Source organism: Artemia sp. Qi Xiang Cuo, chromosome 4 (genome assembly GCF_049724085.1).
Source record: "Artemia sp. Qi Xiang Cuo chromosome 4, ASM4972408v1, whole genome shotgun sequence".
Taxonomy (NCBI): domain Eukaryota; kingdom Metazoa; phylum Arthropoda; class Branchiopoda; order Anostraca; family Artemiidae; genus Artemia; species Artemia sp. Qi Xiang Cuo.
In genome coordinates, this window is record NC_142797.1 from 62,045,650 (window position 1) to 62,073,126 (window position 27,477).

At 37.7% G+C, this 27,477-nt stretch overlaps 1 protein-coding gene across 1 annotated transcript; it reads left to right on the forward strand.

The window, feature by feature from the left end:
- Positions 1-262: 262 nt before the first annotated feature.
- Positions 263-24,864, forward strand: LOC148953310 (mitochondrial inner membrane protease subunit 1-like). Its single transcript, XM_089088477.1, has 3 exons — positions 263-364; positions 19,773-19,958; positions 24,446-24,864. The coding sequence occupies exons 1-3, from the start codon at positions 263-265 to the stop codon at positions 24,608-24,610; spliced, it is 453 nt and encodes a 150-aa protein (XP_088944603.1). The 3' UTR covers positions 24,611-24,864.
- The last annotated feature ends 2,613 nt before the right edge of the window (positions 24,865-27,477 follow it).

Below are 27,477 nucleotides of genomic sequence, written 5' to 3' on the forward strand. Positions count from 1 at the left end.
AACCATCAAAATCACCAAAATTCTAAAAAAAAAATCCAAAAGCACGTGTTCACAGGAAGAATACAACGTTGCCACTGATACTCCTTTCCTAAATTACTATGTGTTTTGATATGTATCTTTGGTTGTTACTCCTCTCTTTTGATTTGTTGAATGTTTAAATTGAAATCCCACTTTAAAATTTTTTTCGCTCATTTTTTTTACTTATGCATAATAATGTTTTAGGAAAAGTTGGAGATCGAATAACCCAGAACATTTTAAATAAATGAAACGCTTTCTCAAGATCATTGTATTTGGTTTGGGACGTATTGTAAAATGGGGCTGTGTTGCGCATATAGTGTTTGAGCATGTTGCTGATGTTGTTATAGCAAGTATCTTTTTTAGTGAATTTACTGATAAAACTGCCAAGTTTTTTCCCACCATCCTAATAGGCTACTGTTTGTTGCATGCTAGCCTGGAAGGCATCTCGAATATTGTTTGCTACAACTTTTACAGTTGAATGATTTCAAATTTCGGTCCAAAGAATATTGAGATAGCTAAGAAACAGACTTAGGCTATTCAGTTTCATCCTAGGGTAAGACACCCAGTAGTTGGCCACCTGCCTATTCTCAGACAGAATGTAACTAACAGGGAACCTACCTCTAGGCTAATATGCTTAGAAAGTTTTTAGAAGACAAAAACAGTATTTTCTGTCTGAGAATAGGCAGGTGTCTAGAGGTAGGTTCCCTGTTAGTTATATTCTGTCCAAGAATAGGCAGGTGGCCAACTACTGGGTGTCTTACCCTAGCTAAATGCTGTTGAAAACTGCATATTTAGGTTACCATTCTGAGTCTGAAAGTTGGGTCTAGGCTTCATCACTTGTCTTTTTTATGCTCTTTTGTAATTATACAGTCACTTCTAGGGGAAATTACATTTTGAGCCCTTAAAGGGCTAAAAAAAAACTCAGAACAGCTCATAGTAACCAAAAGCTTAGAAATATGGGTAAATTTGCAGGTGGCACAATAATTTAGCTAGGATGAATGTGAAAATGTCATTTGTTGACATTCTATGCTCTTTTGTAATTATACAGTCACTTCTAGGGGAAATTACATTTTGAGCCCTTAAAGGGATAAAACAAACTCTGAACAGCTCATAGTAACCAAAAGCTTAGAAATATGGGTAAATTTGCAGGTGGCACAATAATTTAGCTAGGATGAAAGTGAAAATGTCATTTGGTGCCTTTTTTATGCTCTTTCATAGTACAATAATTGCTTTTGTTACAAATTACATCTTGAGCCCTTAAAGGGGCCCCAAACATATTTTTTATGTATTATGAAAGAGAATAAACAAGCATCAAATGATGTTTCCACTTTCATCCTAGCTAAATTATATGGCCCACTGCAAGTTTACCTTTAACTTTACCCCCACCCCCCTAATGTTGATGATGGTGATGCAATTCATTCAGAATGAAATGAAATATGAGTGAGCAAATTAACACAATTAAACTGGACTGATTCCAAACCTTTGAGATAATTCCAAACCTTTGACTACCAAATTAATCAGAAGAAAATCCTCTACCTGAAGAAAGTGACTGAATTTCTTGAACATTACTCTATCCTGAAATATTAAGCTTGGAAATTACCCTTGTTATAGCCTGTTTTTAAAAAAAATCATGTTTGGCTACCATCATGGTTGCCACCAGCTCAAAAATAAAATCCTGATTTTTGTTCTAAAAAAATCCTGGAACACTTTGTGCTCAAAATGTCACCAAAATCAAAACATCCCAGAGAGAGCCCACAGAAAAATGTGGACAGATGCCTGTTATGTACTTTAGAACCAGAAGAAAACTCTAAAGCATTACTTTGTGATGGGTGTAGGAAATGGATGTGTTGTGACTTCCTGAAAATATCTGATGCAGAGTATGAACTTCTTGTAAAAATGCAGGAGAAAAATGGTTTGAAATTGGACTGTACAAAATTTCCAGTATTTCTACAACACCAAACAATAACAACTTTAAGCACTTTTCTTCCCCATCAATATCACTCCTGTTTCATTCACCTATGGTACACCTCTCCTACAAAGACCTATGTTGGAGCGCCATCTAGAGGTCAAGCCACAAACCAGTATTTCATTGTATTAGCGGGATTTGAGGCTCTTCTTGGGAGGAAAACAAGCAGAAGAGGGGAGGGCACCTGTTGCAACGGAGTAGAGGTACCTGCCGGGTCCTTTGACTCTTAAACTGCAGGGAATAGGTAGTGGGACTCTACCCTCCCCTCATTTTCCTTGACATAAAAGCTCCAAAGAACTTCTCCCGTGTGCAGGATTGCCAGCAACCATTTTCAGGTGTAGCTTGACCATGCCACTGTGACTTTTTGAAATTTTTGCCAAGCAACATTGCTGGTGAATATTTTATGAGCAACTTCTTCCTTGGCCAAGATGACCACTCCAAAAAATTAGTCTGGAATGCTGTACTGAACTATGTGCTAAGATCAATGCTGAGTGGTGTACCAAAAGATGAGATAGCTAAGATGTGCACCAACTTCTGAATCAATCAAGGAGGCCAAAATCCTCATCTACTCTATTGTTCATCCAAACATACGCCCCTCCATAAAACATATTGAAAGTGAAAACATTCTTGACATAATGAAAATCTTAATGAAAAAAATGTGATCTGAAAAGTGTGGAGCTACCAACTTTTGTTATTGCTGAGCCCTGAGAAGTCCCCTCTTGCAGTAGCCAAATCAGCGCATTTGTTACCAGAAACATTAATGAGATAAATATGAAGTTAGATTCACTGATTGCCCAAAATAAGGACTCACCAACACATAGCCTGCCAACACAAGCACCAACAAGTGCCACCTATGCTGTCATTCTGAAGAAACCGGCAAACCCGCCACCTTCTGCTGCTGGGAGAAAAGCTTTTATTGACAATCTATGTAACAACAATTCAAGCATAACAGATCATGTTGGTGAGCTGAAGCAAACCCAAACTGAATGGTGTATAAACCTGAAAGACAAACAAGCAGCCGAAAAACTGAGTGTTGCTATTCTAAATGGCAATAATGCAATTTTGGACCCCAAAATGAAAACTCATACCTTTTCTGGTATAGCTAGACTTGTACCCACAGAAATTGATGCTGATGCTCTATTAGCTGTGGTCCCAAATTGTTTTAAAGCAGAGCAAATCCAAGCAACCAGGTCCTTCAAACTGCAGTTTTCCCTTAAAAGTGATATGCAACATGCAATGCTGAACCCACCCTTGATAGGATACAAAAGAATTCATATTGATGAGTTTATTAATGTCCTGTGCTGGTGCTTCAACTGTTAAAACTACAGATACCTAGCATTGAAATGTGAAAACTCTAAATGCTGCACTAGATGCAGCAAAGAAGGGCATGCATCAGAAAAGGAGCATCCTTGTGAAAATCCTATTCAGTGTACACTTTGCAAATCTGATAAGCACCCCTGTTATAGCGTCTGTTGTCCCAAAGTCTAAAAGCAATGAAGAAACCGCAATGACAAGAGCCACCATTTCATCTCATAAAGTAATATCTTGGAATATGAATGGAAATCTGCATGATAAGGTGCCGATTATTAAACAATTTGCCAAGGATCATGACATAGTTTGCATACAAGAAAACTTCTTAAGCAAGGATAGCTTGGATTGTATCAAGTTCTCTGACAAGCATTGGTTCTTTATTAGAGAAGCAAAATCAAGTGGCAGAGGAATGCCATCTGGAGGCATCACTATTGTAATTAAAGATCTCATCTCTGCCAAACTTGTTGAGCAGCAAGACAGTTTTATTGCAGTGGATGTCTATGGTCTTGTTCTGATCTGTGTTTACCTTCCTACTAATTACAAGAATGATCAATCAGAGAGAAAATTCAACCTATCCTGCGAGAAACTTGCTAAATGTGTCTTGAGAAAAAAGCAGTTGGGTCATGACTATTTAATTATTGGTGACTTCAACTGTGACCTTACTGACACTGACAGTCCTAGAACACAAATAGCTTTAGGAGTCTTACCAGATGGCTTCAGGATTGTGGATAAAGATAAAAACTTCAGTTATTGTCATAACAGTGGCTCTGTATCTAATCTTGACCATGTTGTTACATCATTCAATGTCCAGGACAAATTTGTGTTGGTACTAATGGGTGGTACACTTAGCAATCACTTACCTATATCCTTGAGTTTTGCTTGCCTGTTCTCTGAAGTAAAAAAAGCACAGCTCCAAAGCTCAAAGTTTTGCAAGATTGGAAGCTCAATGATGCTGCAATCCAACAGTATCAACAAGTGTGTAATAGCATTCTTGAAAAGATCCAAGTCCCTTTCCTGCTACTGATGTCCAACAGTGACACCTTGGCCAAAGAGCAGAAACTTCTGTTGAACATTTACTCTGCCTCAATATGCCATGCCCTTTGGTGTGCCAAATCAGCAGCCGTACCCTCTCGAAAAGTTCAAGTAAATACTGAAATTAGAGGATGGTCCGCTAACCTAAATTTAACAGAAGCATGCCAGACTGCAAACCTCTGGTTTCGCCAATGGTGTGACAGTGGTAAGCCAAGATCTGGGCAAGTCTGGAAAGTGAAGAATCATACTAAACGTGCCTTTGCCAAAGCCTTGTCTAAGCACCATAGAGACATAATTGACGAATACAGCAAGAAAAGCAAGTTCGATCCCAAACTCCTTTGGTGGAATTTAGTGAAGCCCAAAGAGTCAACCTCTGAGGTCCCCCTTCTAACAAAAGAGGCCTGGAATACTTACTTCACCAATCAGTTCAAAAGTCCCAACCAAGCACTATGGAATTCTTACTGGAGTGAGCTAGATGAAATGCTAAAACTGCCAAAAGAGAACATGGTAGTTAATAGAAGTGTAATACATGAATGCCTGAAAAAGCTAAAAAAGAAATTTTCAAGAGGCTTTGATAAAATTTGTGGCCAGCATTTACTCTATCGTAGTGAACAACTTCTTGAACATGTATCATTATTATTCCAAATTATTGTTACCAGAGGTATCATCCTGGATATCTTTTGCATTGGTGTAATAACACCCATTCTCAAACCAGGGAAGCCTCCCTCCCAGTGCTCTTCATATAGGCCCATTTCTGTGTTGACTACACTATGTAAACTATTTGAGCTTCTTATTCATGACAAAATTAGAAGCATGTGCTTGGTTCCCCCACACCAGTTTGGGTTCCAGCAATTGCTTGGATCTGATCATGCCCTTTACTTGCTGGTGACTATACTGACTGATGCTGAGAATGACAATGATTCTTTAGTTTTAGCAGCCCATGATCTTGCCCGTGCTTTCGATTTGTCTATCCACAAACATATTTTACTCTCTGCAGCAGAGAGAGGCATAGAAAATTTGGTCATTGAACCCCTTGATTCAATGTATAGTAATCTTTGTGTTAGGATAAAGTGTCCTGGCTGGGATTGTGATATGCTTTTAGAAATTGATATACCAGTGAAAAAGGGTATTAGGCAAGGGGCAGTAAATTCACCAGATTTATTCAATAATTCCATAATCGAAGTGCAACATGAAGCACCAACAATGTGTATTTTATGCAGGATTGAGATGTTGCTCATAGGTTATGCTGACAACGTTTTAAACATTAGTAGAACCCTGAATGGAATAAAGAGTTGTTTTAGTGCATTAAAGGTAGAATATGCTCGTGTTGGCCATACATTTAATCCATTGAAAACTGAATTTTTATTTTTCAATTATAAAGTGTTGACTGAGGACATATGCGTTATGCTAGATGATACGGAAATCAAACCTGTTCCATCACTTACTTACCTTGAAGTCCCGATCGGTATGTCACTCAAGGCCACACACTTACTTATTATTGCTGATACCCTTAGAAAAGTTCATTCTGCATTTGGAAAGCTTGTCCTGAGCAAGGCAAGATTTAGTCATGGTATTTTAGCCCAATTGTATAATGCATTTGCTTTACCGAATTTTCTCTACATCTCTCCGTTTTAGAGTTACTTCACACAGACAGAGAAGAAAAAGTTGCACACGATTTATTTTAAATATGCGAAGCATCTTCTTGGACTACCACCATGGTCCAAAAACCAGTATTTGATCAGTAGATTTGGATTGATAGACCCTGCCTTGACAGTTCCTGCCAGAGTAGCAAGTTTTCATAAAAATTTCATGACTCTAGGTCATCCTTGGGTAACTCTTCAGGGACAGACTTGAGTTGAATGTGCTATTTGAATGTTGAGGGCCCATTTCATTGTATATATTCGTGTTAATCCATACTTTGTTGTTTGTCTTTTTTTTTCTTTTTTCACTTTTCTATACTCTGCCGCCCATTGTATCTTTACAGTTTTGGCAGGTAATAAATCTATAATATTATATTATTATTATTACTGTGCTTGGTGTAAATCAAATGAGACCACCCCTACATTCATTATCCCCCCCCCCCCTAACCTGCAGCTACTATCCAAGATATTACTTCAGTGATCACACAAGCAATAGGAAACCTTCAGAGTAGTCTCTCCAATACCATTGCTCAAACTGAGATGCACTTAGAGCTGAGCTAGGTTCCATAAAAGACAAAGTGAATAGTTTGGAAGTAGCCATATCCTTTGAATAGTGCAAGTGAAACAAAGCAAATTTTGCAAGGAGAAGTGTGAGCACTTGATGCTAACTTTCAGCAGTCTTTAGAATCCAAAGTATGACAGATCATCCTTGCTGAAAAAGACCAAGAGTCACAGAAAAACAACATTGTTGCATACAGTAAACTGTGTAAATAATGTAAATATGTGTGTTACCAAACATGTTAGTGCTATTTCTATGGAAAGACTCTCATCCATGACTAGTGACAGCTCATTGGGAAGTGAAACAAGCTGTGGAAGCTACTACACTGCTAACTCAAAAGTGCCAGCAACCACTTTAAGTAAAACAGATGAGGACTCAGGTCAGCCAAGCAATGGGACCAACAACTGAAGTAGGCAACACCAAAAACGAGTAATTCCAGATTTTACTGCTCTAATTACTAATGCTGACCAACTTCCTAACAAATTGAATAAGCTGAAATCTGTGATTTATTCCAAAAATTATGATCTGATCCTATTGACTGAAGTTTGTCACAAGTCTAGTAGCAACAAGCTCAAAGATTCCCATGTTAAGGTTCCAGGGTATGGTGTTGTGTCAAACCTACAGTCTTCAGAATGCAGGCATGGTATGTTAGCGCTATTCAAGACATGTTATAATATACAGTCATTATGTCTCCCAGGTAACTCACAATTTATTGAATCTGTATGGTTCAACCTGTGTGATGACAGCAATAGAGTAATAACCAGAGTAGGCTGTATTTATTGAAGCCCATCTGACTCAGACTGCCAAGAAACCAAGCAGACAATAGCAATAATGCTGCATAAGCAACTATGAATTACATGGGGAACCTACTTATAGCTTGTGATTTCAACTTCCCTGACCTCATATGGAAAGAGGGATACCCATATATACCTTTACTTACAAGCCGAAGCACACATCTATTCACAGAGTGCTTTCACAAGCTACTAGAGGCCAACTTTTCCAGAGACAAACTCTACTGGACCTAGTGTTCTTATGGGATAAAGACCAGCTGCAGAACATAAATTACTTACTCCCTCTATGAAAGAGCAATCATTTAATCCTAGAAGTGAATCTGTCGTTTCATAAGATTAAAAATGATTACATAAAGAAAACTTATGTAGATTACAGGGCGATCAGGAAAGAGCTGGAAGGCATAGTTTGGTCGCTTCTACTTCAAGGGGACGTCGACCAACAATGGGCTAACTTAAATGACAAGCTACTTAAACTTCAAAAAAGCACACTTCAGTAAAGCTCACGCCAAAGCCCAAAACACTGCCTTTCATGATCCCCCAAGATACACAAGGAAAGAAAAAGGAGGGGATGATAATGGAGTAAGGACAATAAAGGAGGGAAAGAAGAACACTACCAAAACTTTGCAAAAGCTCAAAACAAACTAAGAAGCCTAACTAAACAACTTTATGCAAGTTATGAGTCCAAGCTAGCTGATGATAGTAAGAATAACCCAAAGAAGTTCTGGAAGTATTTATCTAGTAAGGACCATAGCAAATGGTCAGTAAAAGCACTCAGTATGGATGATAGCAAGGAAGTGACCAACTTGAAGGACATTGCCAAACTCCTCAACAGGCAGTTTGCATTGGCTTTCACCAATGAACCAGATGGCCCTCTTCCTTGTAGCCCATCATACTACATCCCTAACCTGATGCCACCTATTCTACTCCCCACCCCCTGTCATCCAAAAGCAACTTGAAGCACTATACATCAACAAGTCTGCTGGTCCTGATAACTTGCATCCAAGAATATTGAAGGAGCTTGCCAAAGAAATTGCACAACCACTATGCAACATATTCCAACTGTTCCTTGACTCAAAAAAGGTACCCATAGACTGGAAGCTGGCCCATGTCACCCCAATACTCAAGAAAGGGGGCTTCACCAAAGTCAAAAACTACAGACCCATCAGTCTGACCTTAGTGGTGGCAAAAACCCTTGAGCAGATTGTGAATGGTGAGATTCTGACACATCTCTGTACAAATAATATACTTTCCCCTGACCATCATGGCTTTCAGCCAGGAAAATTGGTTGATACCATTCTCCTTGAGACATACAGCATCATAACAGATCACCTGGAGAAAGGAATCCCTGTGGACCTAATTTTACTGGACCTAGGCAAGGCTTTCAAAAAGGTACCACACAACCATCTCAGTTTGAAACTTTCGGCAGCAGTTACCCATGCAGACATGATCAATTGGGTCATGGACTTTCTGACTGGTCAGACTCAGCAGGTCCAACTCTTCACTAATGGTGACAAGGTTTTCTCTGAACCATGTGATGTTGTAAGTGGAGTCCCCCAAGGCACTGTTTTGGGCCCTACCCTATTCCTCATATACTGTACATCAACAGTATGGTGAACAGAACAGAAAACAACATCACTCTCTCTGCTGATGACTCCAAGTTGTTCAGGCCTGCAAATCAACAAAGTCTGCTGTGTGACCTTCATAAAATCCAAACATGGGCACAAGATTGGCTACTTGAATTCAACACATCAAAGTACAGTGTCCTTCACTTTGGAAGCAATAACCCCTGTCACCAGTACAACATGTCTTATCCCAATTCACTGGCTGATTTAGTACTAAAGACAAGTCCAGAAGAAAGAGATCTAGGAGTGCTGATAAATGAACAATTGAAGTTCCATGGCCACTGGCAACAAGCAGTTTCAAAAGCAAATTCAAGCCTCAGTTTCCTCAAACGCACCATAATCATCTGCTCCTGTACAGTCTTTCTAAGGCTCTATAAGGCTATAGTTAGGCCCGTTTTGGATTCCGGTACATGTTTCACCTCTCCTTCCTATAAGAATGATACCAGTCAAATCGAAGGAGTTCAGAGGCGTGCCAGGAAGTGCATAGCTGACCTACAAGATTTCTCATACAACAAGAGACTGGAACGCATGCAGCTGCCAACACTTGTCTTCAGATGCCGCCGTGGGGATATGATGCTGACCTACAAGTATAATGCACAACCAAATAACCCCCTTTTTACCAAAGATTAAAGTCAGCACCATACAAGAGGACACTCACAAAAGCTGTCAAAATGTTCTGTCAACAAACAAACACGGCAACACTTCTTCTCCAAGCGTGTTGTCAATAATTGGAATAGCCTTCAAGCTGAAACGGCGACTGCACCCACAGCTGCATCTTTCAAGTCCAGACTGGACAAGCCATGGAAATATGAGTGGGACTGTCCGTCCCACTCAACTACCAATTGATGCAAACTTCATCATAATGAGTGTCTTGCTAGGAGGCTGATGCTGCTTTGGGCTTAAATTGCATCTCTCCAGCAGACCTCTCTTATAGCATGTCACTGGGACCTAACACAGTGATGAAATTTTGCCATAATTGACCCTGAGCACAACTTATCCTGTATGGACCTTAATTTCACTCCAAAGTGCGAATTCATGTAATGTGCAAATATAGGCCTATATCCTGAATTGTTGATAGTTAAGTTTTGAATTGCAAAATTCAGCAGTATTTTTGTTGATGGTATTTGAAAAACTTGAAACTGTAGGAAACCAGTTTATATTTCAGTTGCCTAATAAATAAGGTTTTGAATTGTTATAAATAAGTATTTTTGGAATATATTACTCTTGAACAACTTATTTATAAACTAGTGATATGTTTTAACCACTTTTCAATAACTTAACTAGTGTTGATAACTTCTATGTGTGGTTACAAAAATATAATACCTTTGGGGCCCCTTTAAGAGCTGAAGATACAATTAGCCCCAGAAGCAATTATTGAATTATGAAAGAGCATCAAATAATGTTTTCACTTTCATCCTAGCTAAATTATAGCGCCACCTAGAAATTTACTAAAATATGTTCTTAAAAATACTGGCTAATGATAAAAAAAATTGCACTTTGTAGCTAATTCAGGGATGCTAATTATTATTTTCATTTGTCTTAAAAGTAAAATGTTTTTATGAAAACAAATATGCAGAAATTTTTAAAAAGAGCCAGAAAAATTCTGAAAACTACTTTTTAAAATTGTAGATATAGAGACCTTTCCATTACTTAGCTATGAATTAGGTGAACAAACAAAAGGATCAAAAACAACAATTATTACTTAATAATATGCAGGATAATTGTAATTAACGCATTTCAGCTGCAGCTCTACTAAAATTTACCCCCCCCCCCCTCCTAACGTGCAAATATATAGCCTTGATTATATATTTCTTATTGGCTTTCTGGTTCTTGATTTTATTACAGTTGATTCAATTTATGGATACATGGTTGAAACAAGAATGACACAGTCTATAGCAAAAAGAAGTCTTAAATAGGACAAAAATGGCATCTTTAAGAGTCCATAAAGGGAGTAAAAATGAATTTTCAAGCAAAGCAATTACTATATTCAAAAGGGCATAAAAAAAACATCAATTAGTATGCATATATGTGTATTTAAAAGCCAGTTGCAAAATACTCAATATGAAGACAAAAAAAATTGAACAAATCAAACAATAGCAATCAACACCTAAGATAAGATATTTATTTCAAAGATGTCTATCACAAGCCCCAAAGGGCCAAATTTGCATTTTGGAGTCATAACCCCCCCCCCCCAAAAAAAAGAAAAAAATCATAAATAAAGCAAACAACTAAAATACTGGCAAAACAATGCCAAAAACAACAATATCAGAATGGCAAAACCATTCATAAAAAAAAATAAGTAGAAAAACACAACTGTCACACAACGTTTTTACCTCAGAATACTAATTCTTTGGTTTGCTGGTATACAATTCTTTGACCTTATTCTTGCAGCAGGATTGGGCAGATTTATGTATTTCCTTTTTAATTGCTTTTCTTAACTTATTAGCTTCGTCCAGTTTACCATTTCTGAAAAGATTCAACTTTTTCTAATTAGCACTTTTATGGGTTGATTAATGAATGGTTTGTCACTGGCGCACTTTGTAAATCTTTTTTCTGGGAAAGAAATTAGATATTAATCTTTTAGCTTTTTGTGAAAGGTAGTGATTTCTTCATCAAGATTATACAAATTATAAATATCAAACCAATCTTCAGTACTCAGCCATGTTCCATAAGAAAGGATTCCAGCATTTTGAAGGGGGCAGTAAGAGCCATAAGTTACTGAGAATGAATGCTTGAAATTAAAAGAGGGCAACAAGAGGAGGGAAAGATAGTAACTCCCACCCAAGGGAGGCAAAGCTGAAGGAGGACTGTAAGAATTATTCATATTATTCAGAAGGATATCTAGAGAGGTGTTGCCCCTAGTAGTTGGTATTTTAACTATTTGCTGAACTTTCAAAGAGGAGCAAGTTGAATTTATCTTAAGTTCATTAGCATCCCCAACCAAAAAAAGTCTGGCATTAGGGTACTTAGAAACAACAAAATAAGCACTGGTCTGCAACTGCTGGAGAAATTTCCGTTTTGCATCAATGTTTTTTTTTTGGCAAGTAGCCTAATAGAAGACAGCTATTGCAATGAAATTATAGGGACAGAGTTGTACTTTAGGTCTAATACTTAGTCTAAAGATTTTGTCATACTCAGCTAAATTAAGAACAGGAATAATTTTCGGGAAAAGGTTGCATTTAGCAAAAAACATAATGCCGTCTCCTTTTTTTCCGAGTGAGTGATCCAAAGGATGGAGTTTAATGATCAATGTGGTTAAGTTCTGATAGCACCTTCAGTTCTGTGAGTTTGTTAAAAAAAATTGAGGCTTTCAGCATTAGTAATTAAAAATTTTGGAAATTTAAAAAGCAACAGGGGAAATATGACCATCAATGAGTTTCAGTGGTACGACTTCATCTCAAACACCCAATTGCTGACACTAACGGATCAGACCCCCCAACTCTCGTCAGCTCGCCATAAGAACTCTACAGTGGTTCGGCCACTTAATTTGCATGCCAGAAGAAGCACCCGCCAGCATACTTTTCAATTTTGATCCCCCTCAACATGGCTGGAAGCGCCCCCGTGAAAGACCCCAGTTCAGATGGAGGGACAGCCTTATCCAGTACTTCTCCATGATCGGTACTTATCTCCATGAAGCTGTCACGCTTGCGCAGGACTGTTTGGAATAGAGGCAAAGAGTTTCATCTCTCTCTACACTGGACCACCAGCAGGAGCCTTAAGTCAAGTAAGTCAATGAGTTTCAGTAATACTTGGGGTGGGTTTTAATTTTGGGCTCTGGGATAGAGCAGATGATTTTAGGGGTTGACTATTTATTGCAGGGTAATTTTTGCATGTAGGAACTCTCAAATCAGTCACATTGGTATGGTTCCCACAGGGAATAAAGTGCAAGGGATGGGGGGATGGTAAGGCAAGTAGATGCTGGGAAAGGGAAGTAGGGTGGAGGGTGTCTGACAGGGGAGGGGTCAGGTTTCTTTTGGCAAATAGCAGATGGAGGCAAGAACCAGTTATCAAATTCTTGGACGTATGGAGAGGATCTTGGTATATGGGATGTAGATTTTTGGGTGGGATGTGAGTAAGGGGAGGTTTGGGGATTGTCCAAATTGGCTAATGTGATCTGAGGGGTTGCGTCAACTGGACATGCATAAGTGCCTGGGATGGAGGAGACTTATGGATTCCTGGGATATGAAGCTCTGCATTGGGTAGACAGGGGGATAAAATTGGAAGTTGACTGGAACATGACCCAGGGGAGGAGGGGTCGCGAATGCTTTTGGCATTGCCCTAAAAAAGGTTGGATTTTAAACCTACCCTCTGTGATAACTGGTGATACATGAGTAAAACAACACCATTTGTCAATACAAGCTAAAACTGGACAAAGGACAACATGATCAAAACTGCACTTATTGGACATTCAAATACCCCAAAATAAAATTACGCCAAATATGTAAAAACTTGTACTGCTTACAAAACTTACAGAGACCATGATTGAAATGGTTACGTATCACATTTCTTTTTCACTTATTCTTGCGTTTTTTTTGTTTTTTTTTTTGCATTTCATTTTTCACAAGTTTCTCAAAAACAGTTACTATATCATCATCTGCATATGATTGTTGAAATGTTCTTAGAAGAGGAGTCAGGACAACCCCAGCTCTCACTCCAATTAGCTATATCAATTTTGGCACACTTTTCTGGTCCTGCATGGAAGGAGCAATTGCACCCTCCACATAAGAGGTCAATGGCTTGAAAGAAAAATTTGGTTCACTGGGTAGCAGCCAAGATGTTCACAGGTTGGATGCTAGCAACAGGTTGGATGCTAGCAACAAACCTTGAAATTATATCTTCTGTACCTTTAAAACTTTCTCTATGAAACATTCCACTGCAATAGTTAGCTCCCTAGAAGAGGTCTCCAAGATACCTGGGAGCCATGGTACAATCCTCTCCCCAAAAGCTATTCCTTAAATTCTTCAAACTTTGGCAATTACTCAGAAAGTGTTCCAGATCATCCCTCCACTCCCCATAAAGGGACATTAACACTCACCTCCAGGCCATTTTCATCATAAGAATCCCAGTGTCCCTACATAATGGAGCACAGTTTGCTTGTACCCACAACCAGCACTTGAGTGCCCTCCATTGTAAGTTCAGTCTTAAGTAATAATCCGCTCTATACACTACTTTAATCTACTTTTAAAATCTTGCACTGCATAACTTCTCAACATCAGTAAGATAAACCTGAATATCCTGGTCCTGAAGGTGTAAATCCAACATACTACGGAAATCACCAGGTTTAAAATAGAGACCCCAGTCCTATGCCCATTAAAAACCAGCATTATCAAGCAGGGCTTTAACCTGCTTTGGCCCTGTTGCATTTTTAGAAGATTTCTGCATCTCATTGTAAGCCACCTTCACTTGATGGTTATTGGGCAAACATAATACCTATAATCATAACTTGATCATCTGTGTAATCCTCTTATGATGCAAATTTGGTAAACCCAGGTCACCTTTGAGAACCAAACTACTAAAATTATTTTGAAAGCCTAACACTTTTTAAAATACATAGACTGTAGAGACTCCAATAATGTCACTATAGTACCCCCCCCCTCCCACAACTTGTAACCATAATATGCAACTTGTAGGACATTAGTCATGAAAAGGTACTTACCCATCTTCCTATTTTTTATTCCTATTATGTATTTTTGCCAGAGCAGAGCACCTGTAGCTGCTCTTCCACAAGAAATCATCAGTTTAACTTATATGGTCCAGTTCCCGCTCACTGTGAGCACAAATTGCAAGTACTTATTTCTGGGGGCTACTTTTATTGACTCACCTTTATAAATAAATTAGAAATCATGGGCTTTCTACTATGAACGATGACAATCTCTATCTTAGATAAGTTTAGCTGCAATTTATTTGATTCTAAAAGCTTCAGTTAAATTGAGGAGAGTTTGAAGCTCCTTGGCTGACTTAGCCACCAAGGCTGTGCCATCAATGAACAACAAACAAGAAAATAGTGTTTGCTAGTGAGACAGCTGGAGCCCATCTCTGTTCAAGGTACCCTCCCAAATCATTAATATATAAGTGAAGAGCTTTGGTGACAGCATGCCTCCTTGATGGACTCCATTGAAGGTTCTGTATGGGCTACATATGCCTTGGTTAGCAATGATAACTATAGGCCTAGATAAAGTAATCTCATAATAATAATTAGCAATTTAATAAAAGGGTCTAGTTAGCCCAATCTTAACTAGGTAATAAAATAAAATAGGTCTATTAATGCTATCAAATGCTTTCTCAGTGTCAAGGAAAGCAGCATAAAGCGTACTGGTACCTTTTCCCCTTCAATGTTTTCACATGAGAGCTTGAAGTATAAAAACGTGGTTAGTTGTTGAATGCCCTTTTTGACATCCACCTTGCATCTCACTGATAATGTTAACCATATTTAACCAGCATCCTTGACTAATATCCCAAAACCTTTTCCAAGAATTTATTAATAGTTGGTACTAGGCTAATTGGGCAATAATTACTATGCATCATATGGTCTGGTCACCCTTTTTAAATAAAGGTTTTAAAGCTGACATATTCCAGACTACTGGTCATCTGCATGAAACCAGGATTTCATTGAACAAATTTAAGAAAACTGGTCATAGGGTCCTATTAATTTTTTATATATAGTAAAGGGGATTCCATCAGTACCTTAAGATCCTCCACAGTGGCCGTTAATACTTTTCTTCTGCTCTTTCTCTGATATCTCTTGTATAAGCTCGTAAGAATGCTCTCAGAGGGGGAATCAACTTGCTATGCACGTGGGGATAAATAGGTGGAGTAGCTAAGTTCTTATGACCCTCCAGGTTTTTTAATGTCTGGGATCGCCCTTGACTGGTTATTTAGCACATGCAAGGAGTTCAAGAATTCTTTTTTACTGGCTAATTTATAGGCTAGAAAGCAATTCTTGAAAGCAAATTGTTCTTTAGTTTGATATATAAGTTTCTTCCTTTTTACTAAACCTTTGTGTTACTTTCTAGCTAATCTAAACTGTAACAGGACTTTGTGTTGTTCCTCTGACCCAGTAGCATTTTTTTTTCATGGAGACTGTAACTATATTGGAGTTTCAAAGAACTGTCCCATAAACTCTTTGATTTGTTCAAAACTCTTCCAAGCAAAATCAAGTTTATACATTTCCATTTCTTCCTCAGTTCAATCCTGACGTAACCTTTTTACCTTTAAGGCTTGACTTTTGCAGCTGACATGGAAGAGAAAAGTAAAATTAGATACCCTACTAATTTGGAGAGAAAGTTTTATCAGAAAACGATTTGAAGCCAGCAGAACCTCAAAACCAATACTCGGCATCTACCAAAGCATAATCAACGATAGTACGGTTTGGCCCTGATAAGAAAGTGTACTCACCTCTACCTCTGTCCTTGCCAAATCTTCCATTACCAATTGCTTAACAATTGTCTTCACCATATGCTAACAATTTTCTGCCCCATATATTTACTTCGCCTAGACATGCTATCACTACTCCTTGGCACCATGATGACCTCCCGTTGGATCTCTGCATTCTCATCTATAAAAGTTTTTACCTCAAATAAATTAAAAGTGTATACGTGTTAAAGTCACCTACTACAACCGGATGGTTCCCTGGAAACTTCTGTTGCACATAATGCGTTTCTTCACGTAACCTAATCCATGTATCTTTTGAGGAGTATGACCCGTTTTGCAGCACAAGATATAAAGAAATAACAATAAAGAAGGTGTTTTCACACTTAAATCTACCCCAAGCTATATTCTCTGATTGGCTGGCAAGACTTACAGTAGAAAATAAAATGATGTCAGGCTAAAAAACATAATCATACCACCATAATTCTGGTTTATTCTTTGAGATTTTTCTATTCACTGGAAAAAAAGGTATATTTGTTTAAGGAGGGCCACTGGAGATCATCTTCAAAATTATGCCAACACTCAACCATGCAAACTATATTTAATTCTCTCAGTGTTGCCATTAATGTATTTTTCACTTTTAAAACCTTGAATAATTCAGCACCCAATTCTAAAGCACATGGTTGACAGAAAGGGTTATATGGCCTCACAGTTCCTAGTCCACACCACTCATATTTTCTGGGGAGTCTCTGCTCCTAGCTTTTGAAGATGAATTCAAACCACTTAATCTTTATCTCTGCAAAATTTGAATTAAAATTTAACATCCTCTCATTCTTTTTTTCTTGGTTTGTTGCTCCTTTACCAGTTAACCACAATGCCTTCCTCCTAAGACAGAAGTCAGGAATTTTGTTTCTGGGACCAGTAGCAACTATGTGTGTAGAGAAAAAAAAATAATGCTAGGGTTTTAGTCTATAAAGCATAAAAAATTGATTAAAAGTGAATGCAAGGTCAGATCAGGCCTTGCTAGTAATCTTCACGTTCTGACTGATGCTTTGGATAGAGTTGAACTTTCTATAAACGCTTCTAAATGCAATTTCATTGTTTTAATATTCCTAACCCATGCTCTCGTTTATGTGTGGGTACAATGCTACTTGAGTTTGTGTTTCTAAGATGAAGTGGCTCGGCATTACTTTTTTTGTTACTCTTTCAGCTACATGCTCGTCTCTTGCTAGTGGTTTACAGTGTATCCATTTCTTATATTGTAAAATCTTGCCAAACAGAGGAAAGTATAGTCGAGGATTGCGGAAACTTTACTTTAGCTTTTGCTATCAAGCAATTCTGTTTCTTTCTGGTGTCAATCCTTTAATGTAGAATAAAGACCTTCTTCAGTTAAGGAGAGGTTAGTTTAGATACTGTAATTTTTGAGTATGTTTACCAAGATGGTATAGAAACCGAAAGATTATTTCTCGTTTTGGACTTGCCGATCCGCTAGGGCTGCTCGACAGCATCCCTGAAGATCCGAGGACGGATCGAACAGCTCATGGTAACGATCTGTAAGAAGGAACAATGCGGCTCAATAGAAATCGAAACTCCAAGACACCGAATCCTGGTAACAATAGATACACCAGAAGAATTGAATTTTGATGTTCATTCAAAATATGTAAAGTTCCTCAAAGTTAATGCCACCCATCAAAAGTTACACACCTGAGAAAATTTGCCAAAGTTTTGAAAAAGGGAGAAACGCTCCAAAACATGAAGTGATCTTAATGAAAATAACTCAATCAGATGCAGCATATCAGAGAACCCTACAGTAGAGGTTTTAACCTCCAATGTACAAAAATATGAAATTTCGCATTTTTGACTGGAAGAAAGATCATGGATGTTTTTTTTTTTTTTTTTATTTGGCTTGTTTGTTTGTTTTCCCCAGGGGTGATCATATCAAACTAGTGATCGTAGAAGATTGGGGTCATTTGATCGCAAATAAAAAGTTCTAGTACCCTTTTTAAGTGACCAAAAGTATAGAAGGGCAGCTAGTCGCCCTCCCATGCTCTTTTTTCCACAAAGTCGCCCGATCAACATTTTGAGATAGCCATCGAAAAATCTAATAGCTATGTCTTTGAGGATGAATTAACCCCCACAGTCCCTGGGGGAAGGGCTGCAAATTAGGAACATAGCCCATTGTATACATATACTATTGATTATTGGGATATATACACACGTTTTAAAGGGAGATTTTTCTGGTGGTTGAGGGGTACGTAGGAGGATCTTTCCATGGAGGGGGAGCCTGATTTCCCAGCTTTATTTAAAAGATGATCAGAAATTAAATGAAAAAACAGGTTTTTCAACTGAAAATAAGGAGCAACATTAAAACTTCAAACGAACAGAAATCATTACTTATAAGAGGGGGGTCGCCCCCTCGTCAATACCTCGCTCTTTACGCTAAAGTTTTTCTTAGTACTACTAAAAATAGCTTTTTATTCTAATTAAACAGCTTTTGTGTTTCAGGATTAATGTTTAAATAATTGGGACACGATTCGAACTTCAGCGTAAAGCGCGAGGTAATGAGGAGGGGGTGACCCCCCTCATATACGTAATAATTTTTGTTCGTTTGAAGTTTTAATGTTGCTTCTTACTTTCGGTTGAAAAAACTTTTTTTTTCATTTAATACTCCAAAAAAGATGCCAGTGATCCTCTCAGTTATTTTTTTCCTGATTTGCAGCCAGTGGATATAATCATGTTGCTTGTGCTGTGCTTTTGTTTGTATTTTCAGGTTATATTTTTTTTGTTCTGTACTCTGCATTCATTTTTGTAATATTGTGGGTTGTAAGTATACTTACTTACTTTGTGGTGTTGATGTTTTTTGTATAGCCTGTCCATACAAGCAAAACTATTGACCAGCTTCTGCAAGATTTTTTTCTCTGTTTGCTATCCTTAATATATCCTTATATGTCCTTAATATATCATATACTTTCTTAAAAAGAACTCAAACTATCTTGCTTCTAGCCAAAATGTTGCCTTTGAAAAAAAAATTAGCTGGATTTAGTTAAAGATGACAACATTGCAAAAACATCAGGAACCACATCCTTAATTCCTTGGTGATTTTTTTTCAGAGGGAAGACAGGGATGAGTATAAGGCGTTTGAATGAAAGGTGTTTTATTCTGAGTTTGAATGAAAGATTTAAAAACTTGAAGGCACAAAAGTAAAATTTCTTAATTTAAGAAATAATTGTGTTTGTTTTGAATCTTTACACGTTGTTTTGTGTTTCAGGGCTCCCGATCTTTGTCCAGGCTTTAGAACTCCATTATGGTTAAAAAAAGAATAGAAGCTTCATAAATGGAAAGTATAAAAAAAAGGCTTTAAAGGACTCCACTGATAGAAGGGTGGGAACACAGATTTCCTTTAGGTATCATAATACATCTTGTCCACATACATCAGCATACCCATTTAGTCTTTTAAATTTTTAGCTCAGTGGTCCCTCAATGGAGCCTACAATAGTTTCAAATGATGTAGTAATTGCTGAGAAGATTTCACAGAAATTTAAGATGCTGAAGAAAGGTGATATAGTCATTGCAAAATCGCCTAGACGACCTGACCAGTTTATCTGTAAAAGAATTATTGCTGCAGAAGGCAGTAGTGACTGCAAAAGCTGGGTAGGGAACTCTTCCTTTTAGTTGATCAAGCTAAGTAATGAATATATATATATATATATATATATATATATATATATATATATATATATATATATATATATATATATATATATATATATATATATATATATATATATATATATATATATATATATATATATATATATATATATATATATATATATATATATATATATATATATATATATAGGCTATATGGTTCTTCAAATGAAGAATGTTTTGTTATTCTATAAAACAAATAAACAACACTTCAGTCAAGTATTGTATGTTTGTGAAGTGGCTTCACTGATATTAGTTTTTTTAAATACTTAAAATAATAAGGAAAGACTATTTCTTCAACATTATTGCAGCTCGTATCCTTTTCTAACCTAAACACTGCAATAACAACATTTTAAAGTCACTTTGTTAAGATAATTCATATTAATTGGATTTCATAGTTCTATCCAGTTTAACTACGTCCCCCCCTCCCCCTAATGCTTAAATATAGCCCTAATCTACGAGTAGGTAGAAAACGTTTGCTGATTTTATGGTATATCTGAATTGGCATTATGATCTAACCATTGACGAAAATAAAGGCCAAAAATAATGCAAACTAATAAAATCAGAAGACTGATAGTCAAGATATACAGTCTTCATGTGTAGTCTAGTAATATAATAATTAAGTAACATGCTTGATTAAGTATGAGCCCAGGAATTCTTTTCAGGGGAGGAGCAATATTTTGTGGGACAACACTTTGGTTTGGAGGACGGTAACATGTGAATTATAAGTAAAATATATAAGATATAGTAGGAAAAAGAAGAAAAATCCCGAAATTTCAGGTTAGGTAGGGGGGGGGGTTACACCCTTAGCCTCCCTTCCCCCTAGATTACTTGCTAGACCTGAACTATTGTTGTGTGAATTGTTCAAATTCTTTTCTAACATTGCTACTTCTTCTTAAACGTGCAATTAAGGGTGCAAATAAAAAAAATTTCTCTGGGAGAAACTTTCCAATATTGATTTGGATTCAGTTTTTATTTACGTTTGCACTACTCTATCATGCAAAAATTTTTTGCATGATGAATTTATTCCTCTGGGATCAACGGTTTATCCCTCTGGGGTTTTAAACTCCTCTGGGGCCGAAAAAGGGCCAAGCAGCCTTTTCTGGGACGATTTGAGACTTACTTCTGTTTTTCTGTACAAACTTACATAAGTCCCTTGAAAATAAGCCAAAAACTTTTTTTCTAATTGGCTTGAAACTTGCATCCATATTTCGTCGGACAAGCTTCCATATTTTCTCGGACAAAGGAGACCCAAGGCAAACAAGAAAGAAAAGAAAAACCAAAAAGGACGAGAAAAGCTTCTTTTACTTGGCTTGAAAAATTCATCAATAAGTCCGGGCTAAGAAACCTAACACAGAAACAAATTTTTAGGTTTACCCCCCTTAAAAAAAGATAATAAGGACAAACTATTTTGTTTTTCAATCAGGCTGAAACTTTTGAGTGGGTCTTCCTGGACCAAGGGCCGTTGAGTTTTTATGGGTAGGAGGAGGGCGTTGAGGCCCAAAAACAGGCTAGATAGCATTTTGTCTCTGATTGGTTTGGAACTTACTTCCATAAGTTTTTGGGTACAAGGTGATCCTGGTTTACCGGACAATTTAGTTCGGGGGGGGGGGCACGAGCTGCGCAAAAAGGGGGACTGAAAACCTAATACAGAAACAAACTTTTAGGTTTATCCCCCTTACAAAAAAGAAAATAAGGACAAACTATTTTGTTTTTCAATCAGGCTGAAAACTTTTGAGGGGGTCTCCCTGGACCAAGGGACGTTAAGTTTTTATGGGTAGGAGGAGGGCGTTGATGCCCGAAAACAGGCTAGATAAAATTCTGTCTCTGATTGGTTTGGAACTTAATTCCATAAGTTTTTGGGTACAAAGAGATCCTGGTTTACTGGACAATTTAGTTTGGCGGGGGGCACGAGCTCCCCAAAAAGGGGGACTGAAAACCTAATACAGAAACAAATTTTTAGGTTTATCTCCCTTAAAAGAAGAAAATAAGGACAAACTATTTTGATTTTCAATCAGGCTGAAACTTTTGAGGGGGTCTCCTTGGACCAAGGGACATAAAGTTTTTATGGGTAGGAGGAGGGCGTTGATGCCCGAAAACAGGCTAGATAACATTTTGTCTCTGATTGGTTTGGAACTTACTTCCATAAGTTTTTGAGTACAAGGAGATCCTGGTTTACTGGACAATTTAGTTTGGGGGGGGGGACGAGCTCCCCAAAAAGGGGGACTGAAAACCTAATACAGAAACAAATTTTTAGGTTTATCCCCCTTAAAAAAAGAAAATCAGGACAAACTATTGTGTTTTTCAATCAGGCTGAAAAGTTTTGAGGGGGTCTTCCTGGACCAAGGGACGTTAAGTTTTTATGGGTAGGAGGAGGGCGTTGAGGCCCGAAAACAGGCTAGGCAACATTTTGTCTCTGATTGGTTTGGAACTTAATTCCATAAGTTTTTGGGGACAAAGAGATCCTGGTTTACTGGACAATTTAGTTTGGGAGGGGGGGGGGCACGAGCTCCCCAAAAAGGAGGACTGAAAACCTAATACACAAACAACTTGTTAGGTTTATCCCCCTTAAAAAAAGAAAATAAGGACAAACTATTTTGTTTTTCAATCAGGCTGAAAACTTTTGAGGGGGTCTCCCTGGACCAAGGGACGTTAAGTTTTCATGGGTAGGAGGAGGGCGTTGAGGCCCGAAAACAGGCTAGGCAACATTTTGTCTCTGATTGGTTTGGAACTTAATTCCATAAGTTTTTGGGGACAAGAAGATCCTGGTTTAATGGACAAATTAGTTAGGGGGGGGCAAGAGCTCCCCAAAAAGGGGGTCTGAAAACCTGATACAGAAACAATTTTTAGGTTTATCCCCCTTAAAAAAAGAAAATAAGGACAAACTATTTTGTTTTTCAATCAGGCTGAAACTTTTGAGGGGGTCTCCCTGGACCAAGGGAGGTTAAGTTTTTATGGGTAGGAGGAGGGCGTTGAGGCCCGAAAACAGGCTAGAAAAAATTTTGTCTCTGATTGGTCTGGAACTTACTTCCATAAGTTTTTGGGGACAAGGAGATCCTGGTTTGCTGGACAATTTAGTTAGGGGGGGGGGCACGAGCTCGCCAAAAAGGGGGACTGAAAACCTAACAACAGAAACAAATTTTTAGGTTTATCCACCTTAAAAAAAAGAAAATAAGGACGAACTATTTTGTTTTTCAATCAGGCTGAAACTTTTAAGGGGGTCTGAAAACAAGCTAGACAACATTTTGTCTCTGATTGGTTTGGAACTTACTTCCATAAGGTTTTGGGGACAAGAAGATCCTGGTTTACTGGACAATTTAGTTTAGGGGGGGAGCACGAGCTCCCCAAAAAGGCGGACTGAAAAGGAAATAAAATTCTCTAGTCACCTTGAAACTTACTGTAAGTCCTTGCGTCAAGGGGTCCCGTCAATTGAACGAAGACAAGTTGATTTAGTTTGACAATTTAGTTTTTTTTACGGGGGGGGGGCGCACGAGCTCCCCAAAAAGGTGGACTGAAAAGGAAAAAAAATTCTCTAGTCGCCTTGAAACTTACTGTAATTCCTTGCGTCAAGGGGTCCCGTCAATTGAACGAAGACAAGTTGATTTGCCAAAAATTGGACCTGAAAAGGGAACAATTTTTTTTCCAAATGGCTTGAAAGTTACATTTAAAACTTCCTTGGCCTAGGGGAGCCTGTTGTATATAAAAAAAAAAATAATAAATAAAAATGATAATCAGGTTAATAGGTTGGTGGCAGACCATCCGAAATTCGGTGATTTTTTATGTTTTTGATGGGATTGTAAGTTTTGTAAGATTGTAAGTAAGGATTGTAAGATTGTAAATTTATAATTGTTTGGGCCACTGGGACTCCAATACGAAAAAAAAACCCCCCCCCCCCCCGAAAAAATTCTTTTGTAAAACACCCCCTAAAAAAACCTGGATACGGCCCTATTCATCTATATCTGTTATCTTTATGCTTGTTGTGATTATTTTAATTTCTTTTTTGGGGGGTTTTTATTTATATTTTTGGTAGTAATTGTTGGTCGTTTTAAGTTTGAACTATTATAAGACTTTATTTCTGCTCGTCTTAAGTTTTGATATAACTCTTTACTTTTCTTTGAAATACTTTTTTTCGAATTTGTTTTAAAATTAATTTTTGAAATAAATTCATGAGTTATGATCAAGAGGATTAACGAGGTACCTTTCAGATTTATGATTAATTCTGTTTTCTTAGGGACTGTTTTACTACTTGCGTTGCCCCAAAGGTTTTTTCTTTTCAGTTTTTATACTTTTTTTTATTTTTCGTGTATCGTTCTCTGCACATATTTTTGTCTACTGGCTATTTCATATAGCTTATGTCACTTATTTTTAAAGTAGTTCTAATTGCTGCTATTTAAAAAGAGGGATTTGATTAATTTACACACTTTCAGGTTCCTCGAGGACATGTATGGCTAGAGGGCGATAATCGCTCGAACTCGATAGATTCCAGAGTATATGGTCCTGTACCACAGGGCTTAATTATTGGTCGAGTTGCTGTCAAAGTATGGCCGCTAGGAAGTGCTGGATTCTTCAACCGACAGACATCTAGTGTATGACAAAAACATTTGTTGTTAGAAGGAAATATCGCTTATTTGTATCATTGGAAAAAGATTGTAGTTATAAAATTTATCTTGTTTTGAACGGAGTGCCTGCGACACAAGTTATGTCCTGCTACTATTTGCTTAGATCTCCAGAACAATGAGAACCAATTGACGTTCTTTATAGACGAGCTGACGTCTGACGTTCTTGACGTTCTTTAACTGAGGAACCAACGGTCCTAAATAAATTCACCTTAGAATCCCTCGTAAAAGTAAGTCTTGTCGTATTCAAGCTTAAAAATGATCGTTTGAAAAAATATTATTTTAGCATTAAACCCATTTATCTAGCAGAACCTCTCTACTTTATGCTTGGTTATGGATAAACATTATTTAATTAAAATAAATATTTTTTAAAAATCGACTTTTTAGACTTAAAGATGCTGTAGATAAAGTTTTAAGAGAAGAAAAGTGCGGTTTCAGGAAGGGGAAAGGTGTCAATCAAACTTTCACTCATATGTTAGTAATTGGGAAATGCCTTAGTTATCAAATCCCTTCAGTCCTAAGTTACATAGATTATGAACACGCTTTTAATCCACCATACAGAAGCGCTTTAGTGAAGGTCTTATCCTTGTAGGGTATAGCGGACAAAGACATTAAAGTGATAATTGCTATGTACGAGAATAACACTGCTGTGGTTAAGGTAGGAAATGATGTTAGTAGCTGGTTTCACAAGTTAAGTAGCGTTGCGTTCAACCCCCATTTATAGGGATCATTTTGATAGACTTCGCCCTATGGAGCGCAGCAAAGGCCCTGGGAGAACAGAGAATCTATTGAGGAAGTAAAAATCTACTAGACTTTGGTTGTGCTGATGATTTGAGCGTCCTAGATGAAAATGTTAGCAAAATGAATGAATTTTTGTAGATTTTGAGTGTTCAGGGTGCAAGAATAGGTTTGAAAATTAATGTTTAGAAAACTAAGTCGCTGATAGAAGAAAAAAGAAATGATAGTAGAAAAAAAGATGGCATGGAAGTCGAGGACGAGATTAGTCGTATTCACTAGTTCTTAAGACTCCCTAGATGTTCCAATAAGTGCCTTTCTCCCGACCATTTAGTGGCGCATTGTACCAGTACCGTCCCTAAATGTGGTCGCTGCGCCGGCCCACAAACCTCTACTAAAGAATTACCCTGCCTCTGTAACCCCTTATGTGCAAAATACGGCGCAGACCATGCTTCATATAGCCTACGGTGCCAGAAAGTATGTGATATCGCTGTGCAAAAGCAAAGTATTTCTACAATACCATGAATCCCCGAGATCTGTTGCTTGTGTCGTATCACATTAGTGGCACCAAAGAGAAGGGCATCATTCTTGAAAATTTTATGCTCAATTATGATTGTTTCTTTTCCCCAAGAACATTTGTTAACAGCGGCTAGTAGCAACTTTCCGCGACGAAGTAGTACCCTTAGACCATTTGATACACATGCTAAACCGACTAAAGGTCGGCCCTCAGGCGGCCTGACATGCATATCGAAGCCTGTGATAAAAGTAGCAGTGCTTCTTGATAAGGTTCGTGTCGGTACGCAAAAACCCGTTTAGAGCATTAGCCCTGAGATTAAAAGAGTTAAAACCAGGCCAAAATGTGGCTTAGGATCGGGGTTACATTTGGCTGACCTAGATCGGGAAATCTTTTTGATATTAAACAGAAGATGAAAATGGCCTTTAAGAAGCGGCTTTGCCAGTGTCGGTGCAGCGGTATGGATTTATCTTATTCTAAATCTCAGTGGAATAAAGTTGTTGCTAGTGAAAGTTTGATTCTTGTGACCATTCGTATATCATTTCCGCTGACAGATGGGTCTCTCATTATTCTGCTATTTTATTTATTTAAATCATAAGGTTCATTCGTTCTTTAAGACTCTCTTAGATAAAGTTCTCACAGGCTGATCTTATCCCTGCTACGTTATCGTTTGTTAATGATGCTATAAAAAATTAAAAATCAAACTCTTTGGACATTGATGACATTTGAACAAAACACTTGAATACTGATTCAGTTCCACTCATGCAACTCTTGCCGCTCCTTCTCCTGATGTGTGTTGTGTTTTCTGTTGTTCCGTTCTTTGCGGCTCGTTAACGTCAATCTTGAAACGTGGAAAGGACCCTAACGTCTGCAATTCATACCGACCTATAGCTGTAGAATGTACAATTAGTGAAGTTTTCGAGTATGTCCATTATACCTTCGCCAACTTGTTTTGCAAAAAATGGTGAAAAACAGCTTGGTTTCCGGTGGGGATTGGCTGCGCTCATGCTCGTCAGGCACTAGCAAAAATTTTGAAAGATTTTTCTGAACGTGGTAGGTAGATTTATTTCTGTGCACTAGACCTTTCAAAGGCTTTTGACAGTGTTGTTCATACTCAAGCTTCATTTTCTCTTTTTCTTATGGAATGAATTTTTCAGCCATTTTTGTTTTGAGGTATTGGTATGAACATGTGTACTTGCGGCTTACAGTAAACCCATTTAAATCTTTCTCTGTTCGATGCGTTGTGCGCCAAGGAGGAGTCTTGTCCCTGCTTATTTTTAAGAATGTATGGCCCTCATGTTTGCTTTGATTTGGTCAAGCTATTACTTTGGAATGTCTGATATTTCATATTTAGCAAACGCTGACGACATTTTAGTGATTAGCCGTTCGAAGTCTTTGTTGTCGAAAATGGTTGGTACTGTTCGTGATTCATTTAGTCAAATCGGTTTAACTTTAATAATGGAATGGTGCGAGTATTTACGTTTTAACTCCCGCGCATCGTAAGACCCTTGAATGTTTCACTATTTCTATTGTTTGTTCTTTGAAATTGATTGGAATTTCTATATGCTGAACTATTATCGTTCAGGTTCAGGTT